Genomic DNA, 22,154 nt, shown 5'->3' with positions numbered 1-22,154 from the left:
ACTCCAAGGCTGTGAGACATCAAATACAACCTATTTATATATGGATTAGAAAGCCAAGCTACATACATCAAACAATTTTCTTTGTGTCCTCCTTTGACTCACCCTCCTTTTTGAAGGACGATTGTAGGAATAGGTTAGTCAAAAAGCTAAAGTCAATGTGATGTTTTGTTTGTGTATAAACAGGTCCTAATCAATTATGAAATTTGAAATTGAGTTATCAATAAGTTTAAATTCATTATAAAATAGCTTTTTGATCAGCTACAGAAAATGCTGATTTAGTCTGAGAAAACACAGTCAGAGTACAGTGTATTGGAAAAACTTCCATTTGGTTAGCACTCTCAAGTCTCAATTGCATTCCTTCCGCTCTCTTCAGTCTAAAATTGTATTTAATAGTGTTATCCAGGAGCTAATACAACTATTAAGCCATTTCCCATTGTATTAAGTTAATGCAGCCCAGCCAAGGGTTTACACAAGTGTCAGGACATGAACCCTTGCCCAAATAAAGATATTCAGTTTTTTCAGATCCACATGGGTTCAGTTCAGGAATCACCGAAGTAATCAGAGTTGAGGTGTGATACATGTCTCACCATTTTTTTTTAGCACCGCCCAGCCTCAGACCCACACGGCTCCTGTCGAGTCACACCTGACGTAGGTGGTCCCAGATAAAAGACTGGTACCTCACCCTGCAGATGACAAACTACATCTCATCATTGAAAACTCCATGCTTGAGAAGTTAAATAATTTGTATCATATATTTGGTTGAATTCGTTTCAATAGCCAGATTTTACCCATCAAGATGGTACTACCTTTAACTAGCCTGTTCAGGATTACACAATGCATCTTAATATTTGCCATCTCAGGTAAGAAAATGCATCCAGTTAGGTAGGTACAACATTATTGTTGCTTTATGGAAAAAGGAAGGACACATTTTTCTGAGGCTTGAAGTTGGAGGAATTTTAAAGATTACAAAATGAATATATTATAAATGTGTATATATGTGTGAATGTATAATATTATATACCTTACAGTAGTAAGAAGTGATACAATGCAATCTCTATCAAAAACTTGATGCATACTTTATTGGTACTTGAGTAGCACTTAAATGACAGGAAAATCACATTGTGTGAGATGTTTAAGTGTCTTGCAGACTGATTTTGAAGTAATCAATACCTTTAATTATGGTTAATTAAGATGTTTGTCTGATATCAATTTCAATATACTGTACCCTAATATATATTATTTTATATATTAGGGTATTATATATCAAAGTATATCTATCTGTACACATTTTGTATAGTATGAAAAAAACATTATTAATATCATGTTTGATTCAGTAAACCATCTACCTTACCTGTCTATTTTCAAAGACTGTATTCAATGGCACTTACTGGCACTCAAAAAGACCAGCAGATCTAATTATTGTGTCCCTAGCGCCAACTCAAAGCACAAATATATATTGCGATGACTATGAAATGGCTATTGGATATCAAAGTAGACTGGCTATTATTTGGCCCAACTGCGATTGTCTTTGCGTTGATTCAGGTGTACTTGGCTGATTTTGAGTGGGAAAAGATGCCTGAAATATATCCATAATTTAACTCAATCTACTTTGGTTTGTCTCATTTGAGCTAAAAGGACAATGGTCCTTGTATACTAAAGTCCCAACCCTAAATGGCTTGCATAATAATGACAGTTATGGAATCGCTCAAGAGTATTCTCTACAGTCAGAACTCCATGAGTGTCCTGCAACAACTAATTAGCAAAGTCAATCTAAGTGTTAACACATTTGAGAGGGGTATTGTACTTCAATTGATGTCTGATGTGGATAGAGTAATCTAAAGCTAAAGAGTAATCCAAATTAATACCACACCTTTATGAATAGCTGATACTGCATTATGATTGTTATGTTTCCTAATGGGCCACCAGATTTGCTCACTGCATTACTTTTTATATACACTCTCAAACCTAGCCTGAAGACCCGATATTGAATTGCATTGAATTCTACGTCGGGCATAAATGGATAAGGAAAGTTTCCACTGACAACCTCTACAAGCCAGAATGTTAAATGAAATGAGATTTGAACTTACTTTACACGGACAACAGGTAAAGTAATTTCAAATATAATTATATTCAACATTCTGGCTTCTAAAGGTCGTTAGAGGAAACTTTTCTGATCTTAACACTCATTTATACCCGACGTTGGAATATCAAACTATACAGCCAACAGCTCTATGTGTGTGCTACAGATGTAGGATCTTCTTTTGATCACTCTTTTGTTGCGAAGAATTTTCCTGCAAGCAGGAAATGCACACTTGTATGTTTTCCAGGTTTGAAAAGGCTTCTAAAGTTAGTAATTTCCCTTTAACATGCCAGATTTGATTTGCCCTAATGAAAAATGTATCAACCTCCACAAAAATGGTCCATTTATTATAATCCACATAATTCTTATTTCCTGTTGATGCAGATGATTTTCCTGCCATAGCAAACTGTCTCAGATGAAGATCCTACATCTGTTAGTACTTTAGGCTACCTCAAAAATCCTCTGATTCCCAAGATGAAGGCTATAGAAATCCATGTTGCACTCATAGCCTTAAATGATCCACTTGAATAAGGTGTATATTTTTGCTTGCCACAGGTTCCCTGTCAGTGCCCTGCTTAGTCACTCCAGCAGGTATGAGCACCACCCCCACAAAAAAAGCGGTCTTCCAGTTGGGCATGAAGATCACCAACCGAGTCTTCAATGACTCCCTATTGAATCCCAATTCTGAGGACTACAAGAAATTGTATGGCGAGGTCAGCCAATTGGTAAGATTGAGAACCATGCCTTGAATTAAACAACACCACGATGTAAACTATACCACAGCACGGGCCTATGTGCCGTTCTGGCTCGGAAAAGGCTTACTCGCTTACTTACAATATTATCATAGCAGGAATTATCTCTAAAAGTGATGGTCTCATGACAATGATGAAAGTTGTGACATAATTGAGTATTTTTCAGCTTGCTGATGCCTACAATTCTCCTACATCCGGAACAGCATCCACTTATGAGGGCGTTGCAACAATGACTTTCAGGTACAGTAAGCTTGACTAAGTCACCTGGATCCTTTAGATGAGCTTTTGAGAGGATGTGTAACTAAAGTATAAACTCACTGCATTTATATCTGTCCTTGACAGACCGAAACATGAAATTATGAATTGGAATGACTTGCCTCGTCTAAACTATGTAAGCTTGTCAAAATTATAGCTTCAATGTCGAAATAACCTTTAGGTTAAGTTTTGGTGGGTTGTGGTAGTGTTTTAAACAGCCATTTCAAACTTTGAAACAAAATAAAAACATGAAAATGGCTGTGATCTTCTGGTTTACAAGACGTGTTTAATGCCCACCTCCACCCGGTCAAGGTTGGGTGGGAATATTTTATTATACTGTATCTAACATTCTTAATTTTCTGAATCTTATCTTTTACAGAAATGGATCAGTGATCGCAAACGCTGACATAGTTTTCAACACAATGTCTATCAATAGATTTGTGGTCCAGTTTGATTTCCTGGATCAAATCAAAGCCAATCCTTCTGCCTCTCTCCAGATAGATACAAATTATGTTGAATGTAAGACGTACAAATATACCAATATTGTATTTTCCATAATGTAATAATGATTCATGATGAATGTATAATATGATATACCTCATATACCTTATAGTATTGAGAAATTTTATTAATTTTACAATGCAATCTCTATCAAAACCTGGTGCATACTGTATGGGTACTTGGGTAGGACTTAAATGACAGGAAAATTGAATGTTGTGAGATGTTTAAGTGTCTTACAGACTGATTTTGAAGCAATCAGCCCCTTCTATTATGGTTATGTAAGACGTTTGTCTGATATCAATTTCAATATACTGTCCCACTATATATATTATTTTATATATTAGGGTAAGATATATAAAATTATATATATCTGTACACATTTTGTATAGTATACCTGAAATATTATTCATATTTTATATGTTTGATTCAGTAAACCATCTACCTTCACTGTCTATTTTCAAAGACTGTGTATTCAATGGCACTTACCGACATTCAGATAGACCAGCAGATCAAATTATTGTGTCCCTAGCACCAACTCAAAGCACAAATATATATTGTGATGACTATGAAATGTCTATTAGATAACAAAGTAGACTGGCTATAATTTGGCCCAACTGGTGATTGTCTTTGCGTTGATTCAGGTGTACTTGGCTGATTTTGAGTGGGAAAAGATGCCTGAAATATATCCATCATTTAACTCAATCTACTTTGGTTTGTCTCATTTGCGCTAAAAGGACAATGGTCCTTGTATACTAAAGTCCCAACCCTAAATGGCTTGCATAATAATGACAGTTATGGAATCGCTCGAGAGTATTCTCTACAGTCAGAACTCCATGAGTGTCCTGCAACAACTAATTAGCAAAGTCAATCTAAGTGTTAACAAATTTGAGAGGGGTATTTTACTTCAATTGATGTCTGATGTGGATAGAGTAATCTAAAGCTAAAGAGTAATCCAAATTAATACCACACCTTTATGAGTATCTGATACTCCATTATGATTGTTATGTTTCCTAATGGGCCACCAGATTTGCTCACTGCATTACTTTTATATACACTCTCAAACCTAGCCTGAAGACCCGATATTGAATTGCATTGAATTCTACGTCAGGAATAAATGGATAAGGAAAGTTTCCACTGACAACCTCTACAAGCCAGAATGTTAAATGAAATGAGATTTGAATTTTCTTTACACGGACAACAGGTAAAGTAATTTCAAGTATAATTATACTCAACATTCTGGCTTGTAAAGGTTGTGAGAGGAAATTTTCCTGATCTTAACACTCATTTACACCCGACGTTGGAATCTCAAACTATACAGCCAACAGCTCTATGTGTGTGTGTGCTACAGATGTAGGATCTTCTTTTGATCACTGTTTTGTAACTGAGAATTCCTGCACACCAGAAAATTTACACTTGTAGTATATTTTCCAGGTTTAAAAAGGCTTCTAAAAGGCTTCTAGCAAACTGGCTCAAATGAAGATCCTACATCTGTTAGTACTTTAGGCTACCTCAAAAATCCTCAAATTCCCAAGATGAATGCTATAGAAGTCCATGTTGCACTCATAGCCTTAAATGATCCACTTGAATAAGGTGTATATTTTTGCTTGCCACAGGTTCTCCGTCAGTGCCCTACTCAGTCACTCCAGCAGGTATGAGCACCACCCCAACAAACAAAATGGTATTCCAGATGTGCATAAAGATCACCAATCGGGTCTTCAATTACTCCCTATTGAATCCCAAATCCGAGGACTACAAGAAAATGTATGACGAGGTCAGCCAACTGGTAAGATTGAGAACCATGCCTTGAATTAAACAACACCACAATATAAACTATACCAGAGCACGGGCCTATGTGCTGTTCTGGCTCGGAAAAGGCTTACTTACTTACTTACTTACAATATTATCACAGCAGGAATTATCTCTAAAAGTGATGGTCTCATGACAATGATGAAAATTGTGACAATTTTGTATTTTCAGCTTGCTGATGTCTACAAGTCTCCTACATCCGGAACAGCATCCACTTATGAGGGCGTTGCAACAATGACTTTCAGGTACAGTAAGCTTGACTAAGTCACCTGGGTCCTTTAGATAAAAATGTCTGTGATCTTCTGGTTTACAAGACGTGTTTAATGCCCACCTCCACCCGGTCAAGGTTGGGTGAGGATATTTTATTATACTGTATCATCTAACATTCTTAATTTTCTGAATCTTATCTTTTACAGAAATGGATCAGTGATCGCAAACGCTGACATAGTTTTCAACACAATGTCTATGAATAGATTTGTGGTCAAGTTTGATTTCCTGGATCATATCGAAGCCAATCCTTCTGCCTCTCTTCAGATAGATACAAATTATATTGAGTGTAAGACATACAAATATACTAACTGACTGTCCTGGTACTGTACATCTCTATTTTTCCAGGCAAACTCTTGTCTGCAGAACAAGATCTGACAAAGATGAGCTACAAGCAAAACCATGTCACAACCTCTGTAGATACAGTATAGTTTGTCAAGAATTTAGCATGTTATATAGGATGAAAATGATTTGAATGATTTCATATGTTTGTATTTATTCCACAAATCTTGCGCATAAGTTTTGGGCAACCTTGCTAGTATTTTTGTATTGTATCTGATGTCTGTTATATTCAGATTTTTCATTGGCACATATCTCAGATGTTTTGCGTTGCATCATGTTCAACTGCTCAATTGTATAATGCTAAAGATGAATGTTAAATCAAAAATTAAATCAAAGAGTTCCTTAATTGGTCAGTTATTTGAATCGGGAGTTTACAGTAATGATGTATACAAGCCCTGGATTGCTAATGGTATGTATTGGCCATTGACAGGCTTTGAAGACACCAGTCGGCCATTTTGGCACTCTCCAGTAGGAGCAGTCCTTCACAAGAGTACATTGAATTCTACAGTATTTCAATTAAATGTTTCAAGGACAAAATGACATGTATTTAAATATTTGTTTATTGTTGGGACAGTAATCTCAAAACTATACTGTAAGGAAACATTTTTATATTATTTTTATTTGAATGTTTAGCTCACATAATACAATGTAAAAGTGTGCAATAGAATAGAATAAATGTGGCAAAAACAAATGTAGAAATAAAAAAATTCTATAGCTTCCAAAATAAAATAATGGTGAGGGAGTGTCAAGATGGAGGCATGGTGGCTTCAATAGAGCCCCCCAAATAGTAATCATGTGTATATATAAATCATTGGCTAACAAGTGCAGTAATAATGTGACATCTTGCAAAATGGAAATAGATGGAGGTCTGAATCCTAACTTGACTTGAGTTCCCATTGATGTCAATGGAAGATTTTCAAAAACTCCAGTTACACGCACAGATCTCAAGTTAGGATTTGGGACTTGAGAATTACACATGTAAATAGGAGTACATTTCTGAGTTTGTATCACATTTTATGTACAATTTAATGGAAGACTTGTAAATAAATGTTGAGAACCAAGAACCTCTTCTTCATGGAAGTATCCTCATTAAACTGACAGTTCACTCCAACATCAAAGTTGGTATTTTCAGACATTAAAAGTAGTTTAATGAAGAAATATACTATAAATACAAAAGTATATGGACACCTCTTTGAATGAGTGGATTCTGCTATTCCAGCCTCACCCTGTCACGGCTTTCTTCTGTTGAAGGAGAGGCGGACCAAAACGCAGCGTGGTTATTGTGATACATCTTTAATAAAGATTAAAATACAAGAAATGTGAAAAACCGAAAACAGCCCTATCTGGTGTAACAAACACAAAGACAGGAACAATCACCCACAAAACCCAACACAAAACAGGCTACCTAAATATGGCTCCCAATCAGAGACAATGACTAACACCTGCCTCCTATTGAGAACCATATCAGGCCCAAACACAGAAACAGACAAACAAGACAAGAATGCCCACTCAGATCACACCCTGACCAAACAAAACATAGAACATACAAAGTAAACTATGGTCAGGGTGTGACACACCCATTACTGATTGGTGTGTAAAATCAACCTCACATCCACGCAATCTCCATAGTCAAACATTGGCAGTAGAATGTCCTTACTGAAGAGCTCAATGCCTTTCAACATGGCACGTCAGTTTGTCAAATTTCCTCCCTGCTTGAGCTGCCCCAGTCACCTGTAAGTTTTGTTATCGTCTTGTTTGTTCAAGTCAACCAACGTTTTGTGTCTCAGCTCCTGCTTTTTCCAGTCTCTTTTCTCACCCTCCCGGTTTTGACCCTTGCCTGTCCTGACTCCGAGCTAGCCTGCCTGACCACGCTGCCTGAGCCTGCCTGCCGACCTGTACCTTTTCCCCCTCTGGATTTCCGACCTCCGCCTTACCCTGACCCTGAGTCCGCCTATCATTCGGTACCATTGGCCCACCTCTGGTTATCTGACCCCTGCCTGCCTTGACCTGTCTATTCCCTGCCCCTGTTGGAATGAGAAACAATTGTTTACTCGACATGGTCTGCATCTGGGTCTTAACTTCATACCTGATAATTGCTTTTTTAAAATCATGTTTATATATTAAATAATAATTTAAATGCTTATTAAACAATGTGGTATGTTTGGTTTTATCTTGCAATAAAAAAAAGGAAAAAAATATATAAATATATGAAAACCAAATGTGGATTCATTCGTTCAAAACCAGGTTCAAACCAAGTTGCTACCGCAAATGTATATAAATATCCGGAATAAGAAGGATAAATATACAGATGCCTGTGAAAATCTTATTTTACAATCATGACCAGCAAATCCACATTGTGTTTGTACATTATGAGTTCGAAAGTACAGGGGCAATACACAATCGGGAAAGTCAAGTCTGCAAAATAAAATAGTCTTTCAGGCCGTAATCCCACTAAGCTTTACACAAACACTCAGTTATGTTCACTTGAGCTCTTCCTGCCGGATGTGCTACCAGTGTGATTGTAATGAGATGGTTTTGAAAAACCTTATACTTTTGGTGCAAAACACCTTCACCCAGAACCGTGTAATCCATTGACTATACAGTATTTCCATTCCATTTCTAGTTGACGTGCCTCGTTTAAACTATATAAGCGTGTAAAAATCAATCAATCAAATTTGTTGTAAAACAAATGATAGTCCCACTAAGCCCAAACCAGATGGGATGGCGTATCGTAGCAGAATGCTGTGGTAGCCATGCTGGTTTAACCAGCAAATCACCCCCACACCACAACACCTCCCCCTCCATTCTTTACGGTGGGAAATACACATGCGGAAATCCGTTCACCCACACCGCTGCCAACTGTACCTGCCAATATCTTTTGGTCAAGTCGAGGGTGCTGATGTGCCGGGCATTTCCCAATCGGTCGATAAGCTTGTCCACCCTCGGCATGGGGTAGGTGTCTAACAAGCTGATGTCATTCACACCCCGGAAATCATTACAGAAGCGCAGGCTAATGTCTGGTTTGGGCACCAATACAATGGGGCTGTACCATGCACAGTGCCATGTTGCAAGGAACTTACTTTCAGCCATGGGGATTAAGACCAACACCTTGTCTGCCACCGGAAATTCTCAGGGCTGGGTTCCCAGATTGTAGACCTGGGCTTGGGCGCGTTGTGCCTTCTCCACATGTTCCCTTATCAATGGCCATATGGCTGTCATCCGCTCCCTCATCGTCTCCACATGTTCTACCACGCTGTGTAAGGGGGTTGGTTGGGCTTCCCATACCTCCTTGGCGAGGTCCAGTAGGCCGCGTGGACTCCTCCCATAGAGAAATTCTACAGGGGGAAAACCCGGTGGATGACTGGAGTACTTCTCGGATCGAGAACATTAGGTGGGGTAGTAGCTGGTCCCAGTTCTTCCCGTCCTGCTCGATGACCTTCCACAGCATTTGTTTGAGCGTTTTATTGAACCACTCGACGAGCCGATCCATCTACGGGTGAAAGATGGAGGTCTGGATCTCTTTGATCTGCAGGAGAGCACACAAATCTTTCATTAGGCAGGACTTAAACTCAGTACCTTGGTCTGTTAGGATCTCGTTCGGGATGCCCACGCGGCAAAATAGGTAGAACATCTCCCGGGCAATTCTCTTGGATACAGCCGCCCATAGGGGAATGGCCTCGTGATACCGGGTGGCATAATCTACTATTAACTTATTTGGGAAAGGTGGGACGCTAGCTCGCCATCTCGACAACATCCGGTGAAATTGCAGAGCACGAAATTAAAAATACAAAAATCGTAATATTAAACATTCATGAAAATACAACTGTCATACATCATTTAAAAGCTTAACTTCCTGTTAATCCAGCTGCTGTCACGTTCGTTGACGGAAGAATCAGACCAAGGTGCAGCATGGTAAGCGTACATCATTTTATTTTGATGAACACGAAAAAACTAACTACAGCCGAACGTGAAGCTACATGCAGTGCAGAAAGCAACTACACACAAACAAGATCCCACAAACTAAAGGTGGAATAAAGGCTGCCTAAGTATGTTCCCCAATCAGAGACAACGATAGACAGCTGCCTCTGATTGGGAACCATACCCGGCCAACAAAGAAATAGAAAACTAGAATGCCCACCCAAATCACACCCTGACCTAACCAAATAGAGAAGTAAAAAGGCTCTCTAAGGTCAGGGCGTGACAGCCGCTTTGTCAGATTTCAAAAAGGCTTTACCACGAAAGCATACCATGCGAGGATCTGAGGACAGTGCCCAGCATACAAAAGCATTTAAATTATTTTCCAAACCAGCAGAGACGTCACAAAAGTCAGAAATAGCGATAAAATAAATCACTTACCTTTGAAGATCCTCCTCGGTTTGCATTCCCAAGGGTCCCAGCTACACAACAAACGGTCGTTTTGTTCGATAAAGTCCTTTTTATAACCCAAAAAAAGTCAGTTTAGTTGGCGTTCTTGATTCAGTAATCCACCTGTTCCACTCGTTCAAAATGCATACAAAGGAATCCCAAAAGTTACCAATAAACTTCGTCCAAACAAGTCAAACAATGTTTCTAATCAATCCTCAGGTACCCTAATATGTAAATAAACTATATAATTTAAGACGGAGAATAGTGTGTTCAATACCGGAATTGCATTCTGGGAGGATTTCCTTTCAATTTCCCATAGGCAAGCATTTCAATGGGTGGTCACCTCAACAACAACAAAAATTACGGATGGATTCTCCTTGGGTTTTCACCTGCCATATCAGTTCTGTTATACTCATAGACATTATTTTAACAGTTTCAGAAACTTCAGAGAGTGTTTTCTATCCAATACTACATATTATATGCATATCCTAGCTTCTGGGCCTGAGAAACAGGCAGTTTACTTTGGGCACGTCAGTCATCCGAACTTCCGAATACTGCCCCCTATCCCTAAGAAGGTTTAACAGGACGTACCGGTGTCCTCATGCTTTTTTTTTACCAGGTTCAAGTTCAAGTTCAGATCCTTCCACTGCGCTGTCCCGACTTGTCCCCTCAGTGTGCCCCCAGCGAGTGTCTCGGCTGGTCCATTGAAATCGATGAAGGGGAGGATGGGCTCCTCCTCCAGTTGTTCACCAGGGGGTTGAACAGCGGTCAATCTCATCCCAGAAGGAGGGGTACCGGCAACTCCGGTATGGCACCTACCATCATCCGGCAGCTCCCTTGTGACGTCATGATACTGGCCTGTATGGTTGGATACCGATTTGTGTCACTGTGGACACAGGAAACGGACATCTCCCTACCACGTTCGGTCCCTTGCCCCAGCAGGCTCGTTGATACGAGCATAACCACACTCCCGGAGTCTAATAGAGGTTCCGTGTTGTGTCCGTCAACCTTCACCAGGCCAATTAGTGCCGTTGGTTCCATGTGCGCACAACAGGAGGTGACGTAGTGCACTGCGCGGCCCACCTCACCTCAAGGGCTGGCTGATGGCATCGACTCCTCTCTAGACAGGCAATTCCAGGCAAGGTGCCCCTGGGCGCCAAACTCAAAACACCTGCTTTGGTCTCCATTTACCTGGGGTCGTCGGCAGCGGGTCTGCTCTCCCCCAGTCGTCTCTCCATGGGTCTGCGGCCATTTGGCCCTGCCGACTGTCGATTCCGGCAGCAGTGAGGTTGTCCTTCCGTCAGCTCGGACGGGTCCTCGGCTCGGCTCCCCCTCAGCAGGGCCTCAGTGTCCTGATGTGTCTCCACTGCTTCCAGGAGGCCCTCCAAGATCTGGGGAATGCATGCAGGCCCACTTTGGCTAGAGTGGCTATGTCAGTTATGAGTCATGCCCTGGTGATGCGCAGTAGGTCGCTCATCTGGGCTTGGGGAGAGGCATTGTCCACGAACCTCCAGTTGGGGAACAGTTGGGCCCGATGGGCCAGGCTGTACCCATAGCGGCTGAGTATCTCCCATTTGAGACAGTCGTAGTTAGCCACCTCTTTGTTGTTATGGTCCCAATACCCCTGTTGGGCGTTCCCAGAGAGGAACGGGGCCTGCAGACTTGCCCACTTCAGCCTTGGCCATCTTTGCCGTAGCACTGTCCGTTCAAACATGCAGAGGTATGTTTTGATGTCTTCATCTTCATTAGCTTAATTAAAAACTGGTTTGGATGCGATTCAGGAGGCACTCCTCCTTGTAGCTTACTCAACGAGGTGGGCATTTTGTAGCCGCTGTTCCTCCAGAGTTCGTTCCTGAACCATCTGTTTTGCTTGTTGGACCCGGACGAACTGAGCTATCAACTCGTTCATGCTGATGCTATGTGAACGTCAATCCTGATCTGACCAGGTAATCAGAATGCCCTCATTCTACACCACTTGTAGCAGACCAGGGGGTTTGGTCAAAACATTTACATAGATCAGATAAAGATAGAGTTGGATTAGCTCAGTTTCAAGGGTGTTTATTTAAATAACAAACTAAAAGGAAACACTAGCCGGTATACCGTCTTCTGGGCTCCTGGGTCTTTCTGTGTCCTGGGGGGAACAAAACTGAGTTCCCTCCGTTACGGAGCACGACTATACGGGAGTAACCTCTCTTCCCCCAGTCCCCTCCCTCGTGTGCTGCCCATCTGGCAGCTTTATGGGACTCGTGCAGCTGGTGAGCAATCAGACCCTTGATTACTTAACAAGCCCCAATTAGTCCTGACCGGGAAGCCCATTGAGACATGGCACGTCCAGCAGAGGGAGCCATTGCCTCGCGATGTAAACTCCATCTGTAACCAGGCCTCGACAAGTCTCCCCTTGATGTCTGACCTGCTGTACCCCACTGTTAGTTAGACTGCTAACAAAGACAGCAAACTGACAAGACATCTTAATACAATACATTTTAAGAGATTTTATATATTTTTCATTGACTGACATTGAGTATTATTGTATTCCTGCACATTTTTGGTTATTTCATTTAGCTAGGTAAGTCAGTTAAGAACAAATTCATATTTTCAATGATGGCCTAGGAACAGTGCATTAACTGTTTCGTTCAGGGGCAGAATGACAGATTTTTACCTTGTCAGCTCGGGGAATCAATCTTGTAACCTTTTGGTTTCTACTCTAACGCTCTAACCACTAGGCTACCCTGCCACCCCTGTTTCTTTGACATTGTTTTGTTCATATATACAAACGTATTTGGTCACCCCTTCAAATGAGTGGATTCAGCTTTTCAGCCACGCCCGTTGCTGACAGGTGTATAAAATCGAGCACACAGCCATGCAATCTCCATAGACAAACATTGGCAGTAGAATGGCATAACTTATGAGCTCAGTGACTTTCAACTTGCCACCGTCATAGGATAGCACCTTTCCGACAAGTCAGTTTGTCAAATTTCCACACTGCTAGAGCTGCCCTGGTCAACTGTAAGTGCTATTATTGTGAAGTGGAAACGTCTAAGAGCAGCAACAGCTCAGCCGCGAAGTGGAAGGCTACACAAGCTCCCAGAATGGCACAATAGAGTGCTGAAGCGTGTAGCGCGTGAAAATCATCTGTTCTTGGTTGCAACATTTTGTCGGGAGCATCATGAAATGGGTTTCCATGGCCGAGCATCCACACACAAGCCTAAGATCAGGATGAGCAATTCCAAGTGTTGGCTGGAGTGGTGTAAAGCTCTTTTCCATTGGACTCTGGAGCAGTGGAATTGCATTCTCTAGAGTGATGAATCGCGCTTCACCATCTGGTAGTCCGATGGACGAATCTGGGTTTGGCAGATGAAAGGATAATGCTACCTGCACGAATGTATAGTGTGAACTATAAAGTTTGGTGGAGGAGGAATAAGGGTCTGGGGCTGTTTTTCATTGTTCGGGCTAGGCCCCTTAGTTCCAGTAAAGGGAAATCTTCATGCTACAGTATAGAATGACATTCTAGACGATTCTGTGCAACAGTGGCAGCAGTTTGGGGAAGGCCCTTTCCTGTTTCAGCATGACAACTACCCCGTGCACAAATACGGAAATTGTTTGAGATCGTTGTGGATGAACTTGACTGGCCTGCACAGAGCCCTAACCTCAACCCCATCGAACGTGTTTGGGATGAATTGGAACACCGACTGTGAGCCAGGCCTAATAGTCTAACATCAGTCCCCACAACAAAGTTCCAGCATCTAGTGGAAAGCCTTCCCAGAAGGATATAGGCTTTTATAGCGGCAAAGGGGGGACAAAATCCATATTAATGCCCATGATTTTGGAATGAGGTGTTAGACACACAGGTGTCCACATACTTTTAGTCATAGTTAAAACAAAGGATTTCTTCGTAGGCTACAGTATTTGACTAGACTGATTTTATGCTGACGATGTCAGTCATTTATTGCCCATTGTTTCTATGAGCATACAGCATTACAATAGTACTAAGCACTAAGTTCTATTTAAAACTTTACATTCAATTATTTCAATGGACACTGTAGCAATGCTCTATTGGTCTTACATATCTGATTGTCACGTCACTGGTCAAAAGACACTTATCAGCTACGGCAAACTGTTTCACACACAGTTATTCTTACTGATGACAGCCTGACGATAGAGTGTTTGAAGGCAGTACTTCAGGTCCATTTGCATGATGATTCATTGGCACTCCATTGAGAACATAGGGTCGAAAGTTGAATTGGAGATAAAGGGATTGAAAAGGCCACGTACACAATGCAGGGTCGCAACTCGTTCTTTCTAAATATTCCATTGTCATACTGGCTGGCAACTTTCTTATGCCTTGCCTGCTAGCTAGCCAACTACGGCTAACTTACAGTCACGTCAAAAAGTGATGCCAGAATAACTGCAAAGTAGCTGCATTTGCATTTGTTTAACCTGTTTTCTAGTGACATTTATGGATACATTCATAACAATGAGCTAATGAGTTGCGATTTCGCCTGGCACAGAAAATGTACTTACTGTCAGGACACTGTTGTTCAGAGGAGCTAGCCAACAACACAGCTACAGTAAAACAAACACTTCAAACAGAAGCTGGAAAGACTGCAAATCAGCTGCGTTTCATTTGACCTTTTTTAAATAGATTTCTTTGTGTATATATCCATAAAAATAATGCCAGCTGATTCATGATTTGGACTGGCTGAGAAACGCTGCCTGTCTGTCTCATCCCGACTCCCGACACATTCATTACCATGGAACAGCAGGAGATCGAATTTGAATGTTGCAAATGTCGGAGAGACAGACAGCAAGGTTTATGCAAATCTCCGCTGTTGAAAACTAAATGTTCATCCAAAAGAAATACAAGATAATGTCTAGATTATTTTTATAGTGGAGATCAAGTTCATAAATTGCCTGGCTGGGCTGATGAGAAAGTTGATTGCACAGTCAGATGGAACAGAGTAAATAGGCATTTTAATGTCATAGGTGGCAACTTGTGGAACAGACACTGGCTAGAATGCGGTTTTAACGAATCAGTATTCAGGATTAGACCCACACGTTGTATAAAAGCAGAGTTCATTGACAGGAAACCAAAAAAAGCTGAAACATTCAAAAGTTTTTAAAACCAGACTTCCATTCTGTTCAAAAATTCTATTAGCTTTTGGTTCGGGGAAGCTAGTTTCTATCTAATCATGAATTGTTAACATGGTACAGTAAATAATGTAATTATTTCAATTTCCTCATCCTGTAATTAAATCCCTTTGTATTACACAGTTGTAAAACACTCAAAACCCTAGAATGTGATGCAAAGCTGAGCCCATGATGTGTGAATTTGTTTTTGTATATTAAAACAAGGATTTTTACAGACAAGTGCAGGTGTGCATGTGTCTCATTTTCTAAGTGTGGGCACATTCTTATGGCCACATTGTCATTGTACTTGGTTACAGCCTGCATTGTGTATGTGGCCTTTTCAATCCCATTATCTCCAATTCAACTTTCGACCCTATGTTCTCAATGGAGTGCCAATTAATCATCATGCAAATGGACCTGAAGTACTGCCCTCAAACACTCTATCGGCAGGCTGTCATCAGTAAGAATAACTGTGTGTGAAACAGTTTGCCGTAGCTGATGTGTCTTTTGACCAGTGACGTGACAATGAAATATTTAAGACCAATAGAGCATTGCTACAGTGTCCATTGAAATAATTGAATGTAAAGTTTTAAATAGAACTTAGTGCCCACTATTGTAATGCTGTATGCTCATAGAAACAATGGGCAATAAATGACTGACATTGTCAGCATAAAATCAGTCCAGTCAAATACTATAGCTTACGAAGAAATCTTTTGTTTGAACTATGACTAAAAGTATGTGGACACCTACTTGTCTAACATCTCATTCCAAAATCATGGGCATTAAGGCGTTGGACTTAAGATCCAATGGACATATGTCCTCGTGTGTTCGATCCCCACTCCTGATGGAAGTTTCTATGAGGTGGATCTTATCAATTGTCCTTTCACTCATTTGAAATTGGTTTGGATCAAAGCTGAAAGAATTGACTTTGTTCCCCTTATTCCGCCTTGACTCAGCAAGTGTTTATCCTTTAAAAACACAAAAGATGGTTGAGTGGTTAAGGTCTTAGTCATTATCAACTTTTTTATTATTCTTATGCTTCGAAGCTCCGTTCTTGTATTAAGTTTGATTTGGATGTGAACCAGTTTCATTTAGATATTGTCTGGCTCAAAGCCAAAATAACTGACCTTGTGCTCCTTATTCCCTTTTGACTGGGCACTTGATTTTGTGTTCTTAACATCAGGATGGCCTGAGAGGTTAAGGTGTTGGACTTTACATCCAATGGACATATGTCCTCATGGGTTCAAACCTCACTCCTGGTAGATAGTTCTTTGAGTTGGAGCTTATCAATTGTCCTTTCACTCATTTGAATTTTTTGGGGATCAAAGCTGAAAGAATTGACTTTGTTCCCTTTACTCAGCAAGTGTTTATCTTTTAGAAACACAAAAGATGGTTTAGTGGTTAAGGTCTTAGAGTCATTATCAACTTATTCATTTTTTCTATTTGCTTCGAAACCCCGTTCATACCTTAAGGGAACATTTTGACATTTGCCATATGGTTAGTGAGAAAGTCCACATTGCAAATGTATGGTCCCTTAAGATGTCCGACAACTTTTCTAAAATTTGCGGACGGCGTCGGGCCGAGCGGCAGGGCCGGATCTTCCATGAAGTCATCTAACGAAGTATCTCGGACTTTCTGTTTCCGTTTTATAAAATGTTCACATTTTGGTCATTTTTCCACTCTCCCGGTAAATCCCACAAGAGGGCGAATGGAATCATATTGCAAATGTACAAAACATCACCAATCACGACGTGGCCTTATCTCCTAAACGGAAAAGATTTCGAAGACGAAACTTGGTGAGCATATGTTTGGCATAATGGGCAGTTGGCCCCGAACAAGATGGCGTCTAGGCCTCAACGGTTTTTGAGTTATGGCCATTTTCTGGGATTAAAGGTTAAAGATGAAAATAGAGCAATAATTTTTGCACTTCACGTCAAAGTAAAGGAACCTACGGTGTCAATAAAAAAATAACTAAATCAAATCAAATCAATTTTTATTTGTCAAAAACACATGGTTAGCAGATGTTAATGTGAGTGTAGCGAAATGCTTGTGCTTCTAGTTCCGAGAATGCAGTAATAACCAACAAGTAATCTAGCTAACAATTCCAAAACTACTACCTTATAAGACACAAGTGTAAGGGGATAAAGAATATGTACATAAAGATATATGAATGAGTGATGGTACAGAGCGGCATAGGCAAGATACAGTAGATGGTATTGAGTACAGTATCTACATATGAGATGAGTATGTAAACAAAGTGGCATAGTTAAAGTGGCTAGTGATACATGTATTACATAAAGATGCAGTAGATGATATGGAGTACAGTATATACGTATACATATGAGATGAATAATGTAGGGTATGTAAACATTGTATTAGGTAGCATTGTTTAAAGTGGCTAGTGATATATTTTACATCATTTCCCATCAATTCCCATTATTAAAGTGGCTGGAGTTGAGTCAGTGTGTTGGCAGCAGCCACTCAATGTTAGTGGTGGCTGTTTAACAGTCTGATGGCCTTGAGATAGAAGCTGTTTTTCCGTCTCTCGGTCCCAGCTTTGATGGACCTGTACTGACCTCGCCTTCTGGATAATAGCGGGGTGACCAGGCAGTGGCTCGGGTGGTTGTTGTCCTTGATGATCTTTATGGCCTTCCTGTGACATTGGGTGGTGTAGGTGTCCTGGAGGGCAGGTAGTTTGCCCCCGGTGATGCGTTGTGCAGACCTCACTACCCTCTGGAGAGCCTTACGGTTGCCATTTATCTATCGTAATTTAAGAGAAATCGTACAATGTCAAATTGGTGATGTTCAAAAATAGGTGTTGTTTTATTTTAAGTTACAGATCCAGTTGCAGTGTGTCCATTCAAATATTTTTAAAGTGTGCTTCGGAGCTCTGCGAGATTTCTGTGATTTTCTGTGATTTTCTGAAATAACACACACTCACTAAACCTGATTGCTGTAAATAAGTCAGTTCTTAACGTAAAGACCTAAAACTCAAAAGTCTATAAGTGCCTACCCCAAGGAGGATATGTGTTCACTTTCAGCTTCCTGTGTAAACCGGAAGTGCCTTAAAATGGTGTCATAGGTGCTGTTTTGAAGGGTTAAAAAGGTCTGATCTTTTCAAATGTGTTATTAGGCAACCCTCATGAACTGTAAATCAGTCATTTCTCCCAATAGATGTCAAAGAAAAGCTCTCTCAACACACACACACACAGCAAGGATGGAGTGACAAAGTGCTGTGCTTAAAGACACTCAGAGCCTACAATAGCATTACCATAATCTCTAGGCTGTGCCGAGTTCAACGAGATGCCCCGCTTGACCGTAGCTCGCTCAGTCTAAGCACAACGACCATGAGAAAAAGTAGGCCCATAATGAAGCCTGGCCCTAATTTTCATTTGCTTTTGGGTGACAGTGGGAGAACCTTTAGGGTGAGAAGCACAATTTGACCTCAGGAACGTTCCTGAGATGCCCCTAAATTCAACCTGAAGACTATGTAGGTTATGAATGTCTTATGAACCTGTCTTCGATGACAATCCATCAGGCCACTATGAGGTCTGCCTGTGTTGATTCTAAGCTTCCTGGAGCAACCGGAAGGGGTTAAAATCACCCTAAAAGTGTTTTTCCATACCCAACCAGCAGTTTGTGATAAATAGTGCATTCAACCCTGTGTAAATCGGTCAGTTTTTAACGTAAACACTTAAAACTCTGTCTTCTGTAAAGGCATACCCGAATCAGGTTATGTGTTTACTTATAACTTCCTGTGCCAACCGGAAATGCCTTAAATGGTGTCATAGGGGCTGTTTCGAAGGGTTAAAAAGGTCAGATCTTTTCAAAACTTCATATGTGTGATTAGGCAACCCCCATGAACTGTAAATCAGTCATGTCTCCCATAACATTTTCAAGAAAAAATCACACACACACAGCTAGGACAGAGGGACACAGTGTGGTGCGTAGAGACAAACAGTGCCTGCAATAGTTACCTTTGTTCAAACTAAAAAAGAACCGTCAGACCTAGAGTTCTGAAACTTTAGAAACCTGTTCTAAACCTCAGGTCGATAATGCGTGGTGAGTTACTTAGCTCTAGAAGGTTCTCGGACCGAGAAACAGCCTCGTACATTTGCAATGACTTCAATTCATTTTGACCATTACGAAAATGACGACATTTAGAAAAGTCCCAGAGTCGCAAGACTAGGTGCATTGAAACCAGCCGGCCCATAGAGTCGGCCCATAGAGATGGACCCCAACGTTTCTGTCCGATAGCTCATTCAAGGACCCCGTAGCAAGGCATGGAAAAAAAGTGGATTTTCAGCACCAATTAAGGTCTTGCTCGGGCACCGTATGACCTATCGAGCTGAAACTCGGGATTCGGGGTCGCCTCACATAGGCCTACACATAATGTCAGGACTGGACCCGCAGCTAGAACGTAACTATGTGTTTTACGTTTTTATTATGTTTTAAACTGAAGGCGCTGTGAATTATGGGCCTGCTCGGAAATATGTGATAGTTGGCTTCTAAACGAGTTGGAAAATGTGGGTTTGGTGTCAGATGGTATCAGTTTGGTGTCAGAATGACATCTAATTGACTGATGGACACTGACTTGCTAGTTGACTTTTGTACATTTTCAGTATGTTTAAACAGAGAGGGACCATCACCAAAATGGCATTATGAAATCAACACTAAAAATGGCATCACCATAGTCTCCAGACCGTGCCGAGTTCAACGAGACACCCCACTTGACCGTAGCTCGCTCTGAGTGCAGCAACCGTGAAAAAAGCAGGCTCAAAATGAAGCCTGGCCCTAAATGTAATTTGTATTAAGTATGATTTGAATGTCAACAAGTCTCATTTAGATATTGTCTGGTTCAAAGCTAAAATAACTGACTGTGTGCTCCTTATTCCATTTTGACTGGGTACTTGATTTTGTGTTCTTCACATCAGGATGGCCGAGAGTTGAAGGCGTTGGAATTAAGAGCCAATGAACTGTGCTTGCTTGGGTACCAACCCCATTCCTGGAAGAAGTTGCCTTGGATGTAATCAACCCTCCTTCCACTCATCTACATTCAGCGTGGATGAAATCTGAAAGAAATTACTTTGACAAATTCTACCATTTTGGCTCGTTTTAATCTTGTAGAAACACTTGGATGGCAGAGTGTTTAAGGTGTTAGACTCATGATCGAAATTAAAATGTTCTTGTTTGTTCCAAACCTACATCTGGTAGAAAGTTTGATTGGGATGTAATCAAGTTTCATTTACATATTGTCTGGATCAAAGCCAAAAGATCTAACTGTGTGTTCCTTATTCCATTTTGACTGCGCCCTTGATTTTGTGTTTATAACACCAGGATGGCCGAGAGGTTAAGGCGTTGGACTTAAGATCCACTGGACATATGTCCTCGTGGGTTCGAACCCCACTCCTGGTATGAGTTCTTCTATCATTTGGATGTAATCAATTTTCCTTTCATTTCTTTGGATGAAAGTATTTATCCTTTAAAAACACAAATGATACCTAAGTGGTTATGGTGTTAGAGTCATTATCAACTTAATTATTATTCTTCTTGCTTCGAAACCCCATTCTTGTATTAAGTTTGATTTGCATGTCAACAAGTCTCATTTAGATCTTGTCTGGTTCAAAGCCAAAATAACTGACTGTGTGCTCCTCATTCCAATTTCACTGGGTTCTTGATTGCACTTTACACCAGGATGGCTGAGTGGTTTAGACTGTTGGAATAAAAATCCAATGAATGCTATCTTCTTGTGGATACCAACCGCATTCCTGGAAAAAACTTACTTTGGATGTAATCAACCCACCTTTCATTCATTTCCAATTAGCGTGGATCAAATCTGAATGAACTGACTATGACAAGATCATCTACTTTGACTCAGCTCTTGTTAGTCTTTTAGAAACACCTGGATGTCAGTGTGTTTAAGGCGTTAGACTCATGATCGAAATTAAAATGTTCTTGTTTGTTCCAAACCTACATCTGGTAGAAAGTTTGATTGGGATGTAATCAAGTTTCATTTACATATTGTCTGGATCAAAGCCAAAAGATCTAACTGTGTGTTCCTTATTCCATTTTGACTGCGCCCTTGATTTTGTGTTTATAACACCAGGATGGCCGAGAGGTTAAGGCGTTGGACTTAAGATCCAATGGACATATGTCCTCGTGGGTTCGAACCCCACTCCTGGTATGAGTTCTTCTATCATTCGGATGTAATCAATTTTCATTTCTTTGGATGAAAGTATTTATCCTTTAAAAACACAAATGATACCTAAGTGGTTATGGTGTTAGAGTCATTATCAACTTAATTATTATTCTTCTTGCTTCGAAACCCCATTCTTGTATTAAGTTTGATTTGCATGTCAACAAGTCTCATTTAGATCTTGTCTGGTTCAAAGCCAAAATAACTGACTGTGTGCTCCTCATTCCAATTTCACTGGGTTCTTGATTGCACTTTACACCAGGATGGCTGAGTGGTTTAGACTGTTGGAATAAAAATCCAATGAATGCTATCTTCTTGTGGATACCAACCGCATTCCTGGAAAAAACTTTCTTTAGATGTAATCAACCCACCTTTAGGTAATTTCTAATTAGCGTGGATCAAATCTGAATGAACTGACTATGACAAGATCATCTACTTTGACTCAGCTCTTGTTAGTCTTTTA

The 22,154-nt window shown here is 40.5% G+C and overlaps 1 protein-coding gene and 2 non-coding genes across 4 annotated transcripts; all 3 read left to right on the top strand.

Moving 5' to 3' along the window:
- Positions 1-694: 694 nt before the first annotated feature.
- LOC110496346 lies at positions 695-6,842 on the top strand. 2 transcript variants are annotated; one of them, XM_036952914.1, is made up of 7 exons: positions 695-860; positions 2,636-2,805; positions 2,999-3,072; positions 3,467-3,606; positions 5,202-5,371; positions 5,566-5,639; positions 6,010-6,842. In XM_036952914.1, the coding sequence occupies exons 1-7, from the start codon at positions 797-799 to the stop codon at positions 6,134-6,136; spliced, it is 819 nt and encodes a 272-aa protein (XP_036808809.1). In that variant the 5' UTR covers positions 695-796; the 3' UTR covers positions 6,137-6,842. The 2 variants fall into 2 exon arrangements, with proteins under 2 accessions (XP_036808809.1, XP_036808808.1); XM_036952913.1 differs by having other exon boundaries at positions 5,811-6,842.
- Positions 6,843-20,827: 13,985 nt separating this feature from the next.
- On the top strand, positions 20,828-20,910 carry trnal-uaa. Its single transcript has one exon. It is a non-coding gene; the product is annotated as a tRNA-Leu (tRNA).
- A 686-nt stretch (positions 20,911-21,596) lies between these two features.
- Positions 21,597-21,679, top strand: trnal-uaa. Its single transcript has one exon. It is a non-coding gene; the product is annotated as a tRNA-Leu (tRNA).
- The last annotated feature ends 475 nt before the right edge of the window (positions 21,680-22,154 follow it).

The sequence above is a fragment of the Oncorhynchus mykiss genome, chromosome 18, assembly GCF_013265735.2.
Source record: "Oncorhynchus mykiss isolate Arlee chromosome 18, USDA_OmykA_1.1, whole genome shotgun sequence".
In the NCBI taxonomy this organism is placed as follows: Eukaryota; Metazoa; Chordata; class Actinopteri; order Salmoniformes; family Salmonidae; genus Oncorhynchus; species Oncorhynchus mykiss.
This window is presented reverse-complemented; position numbering and strand designations above follow the sequence as displayed.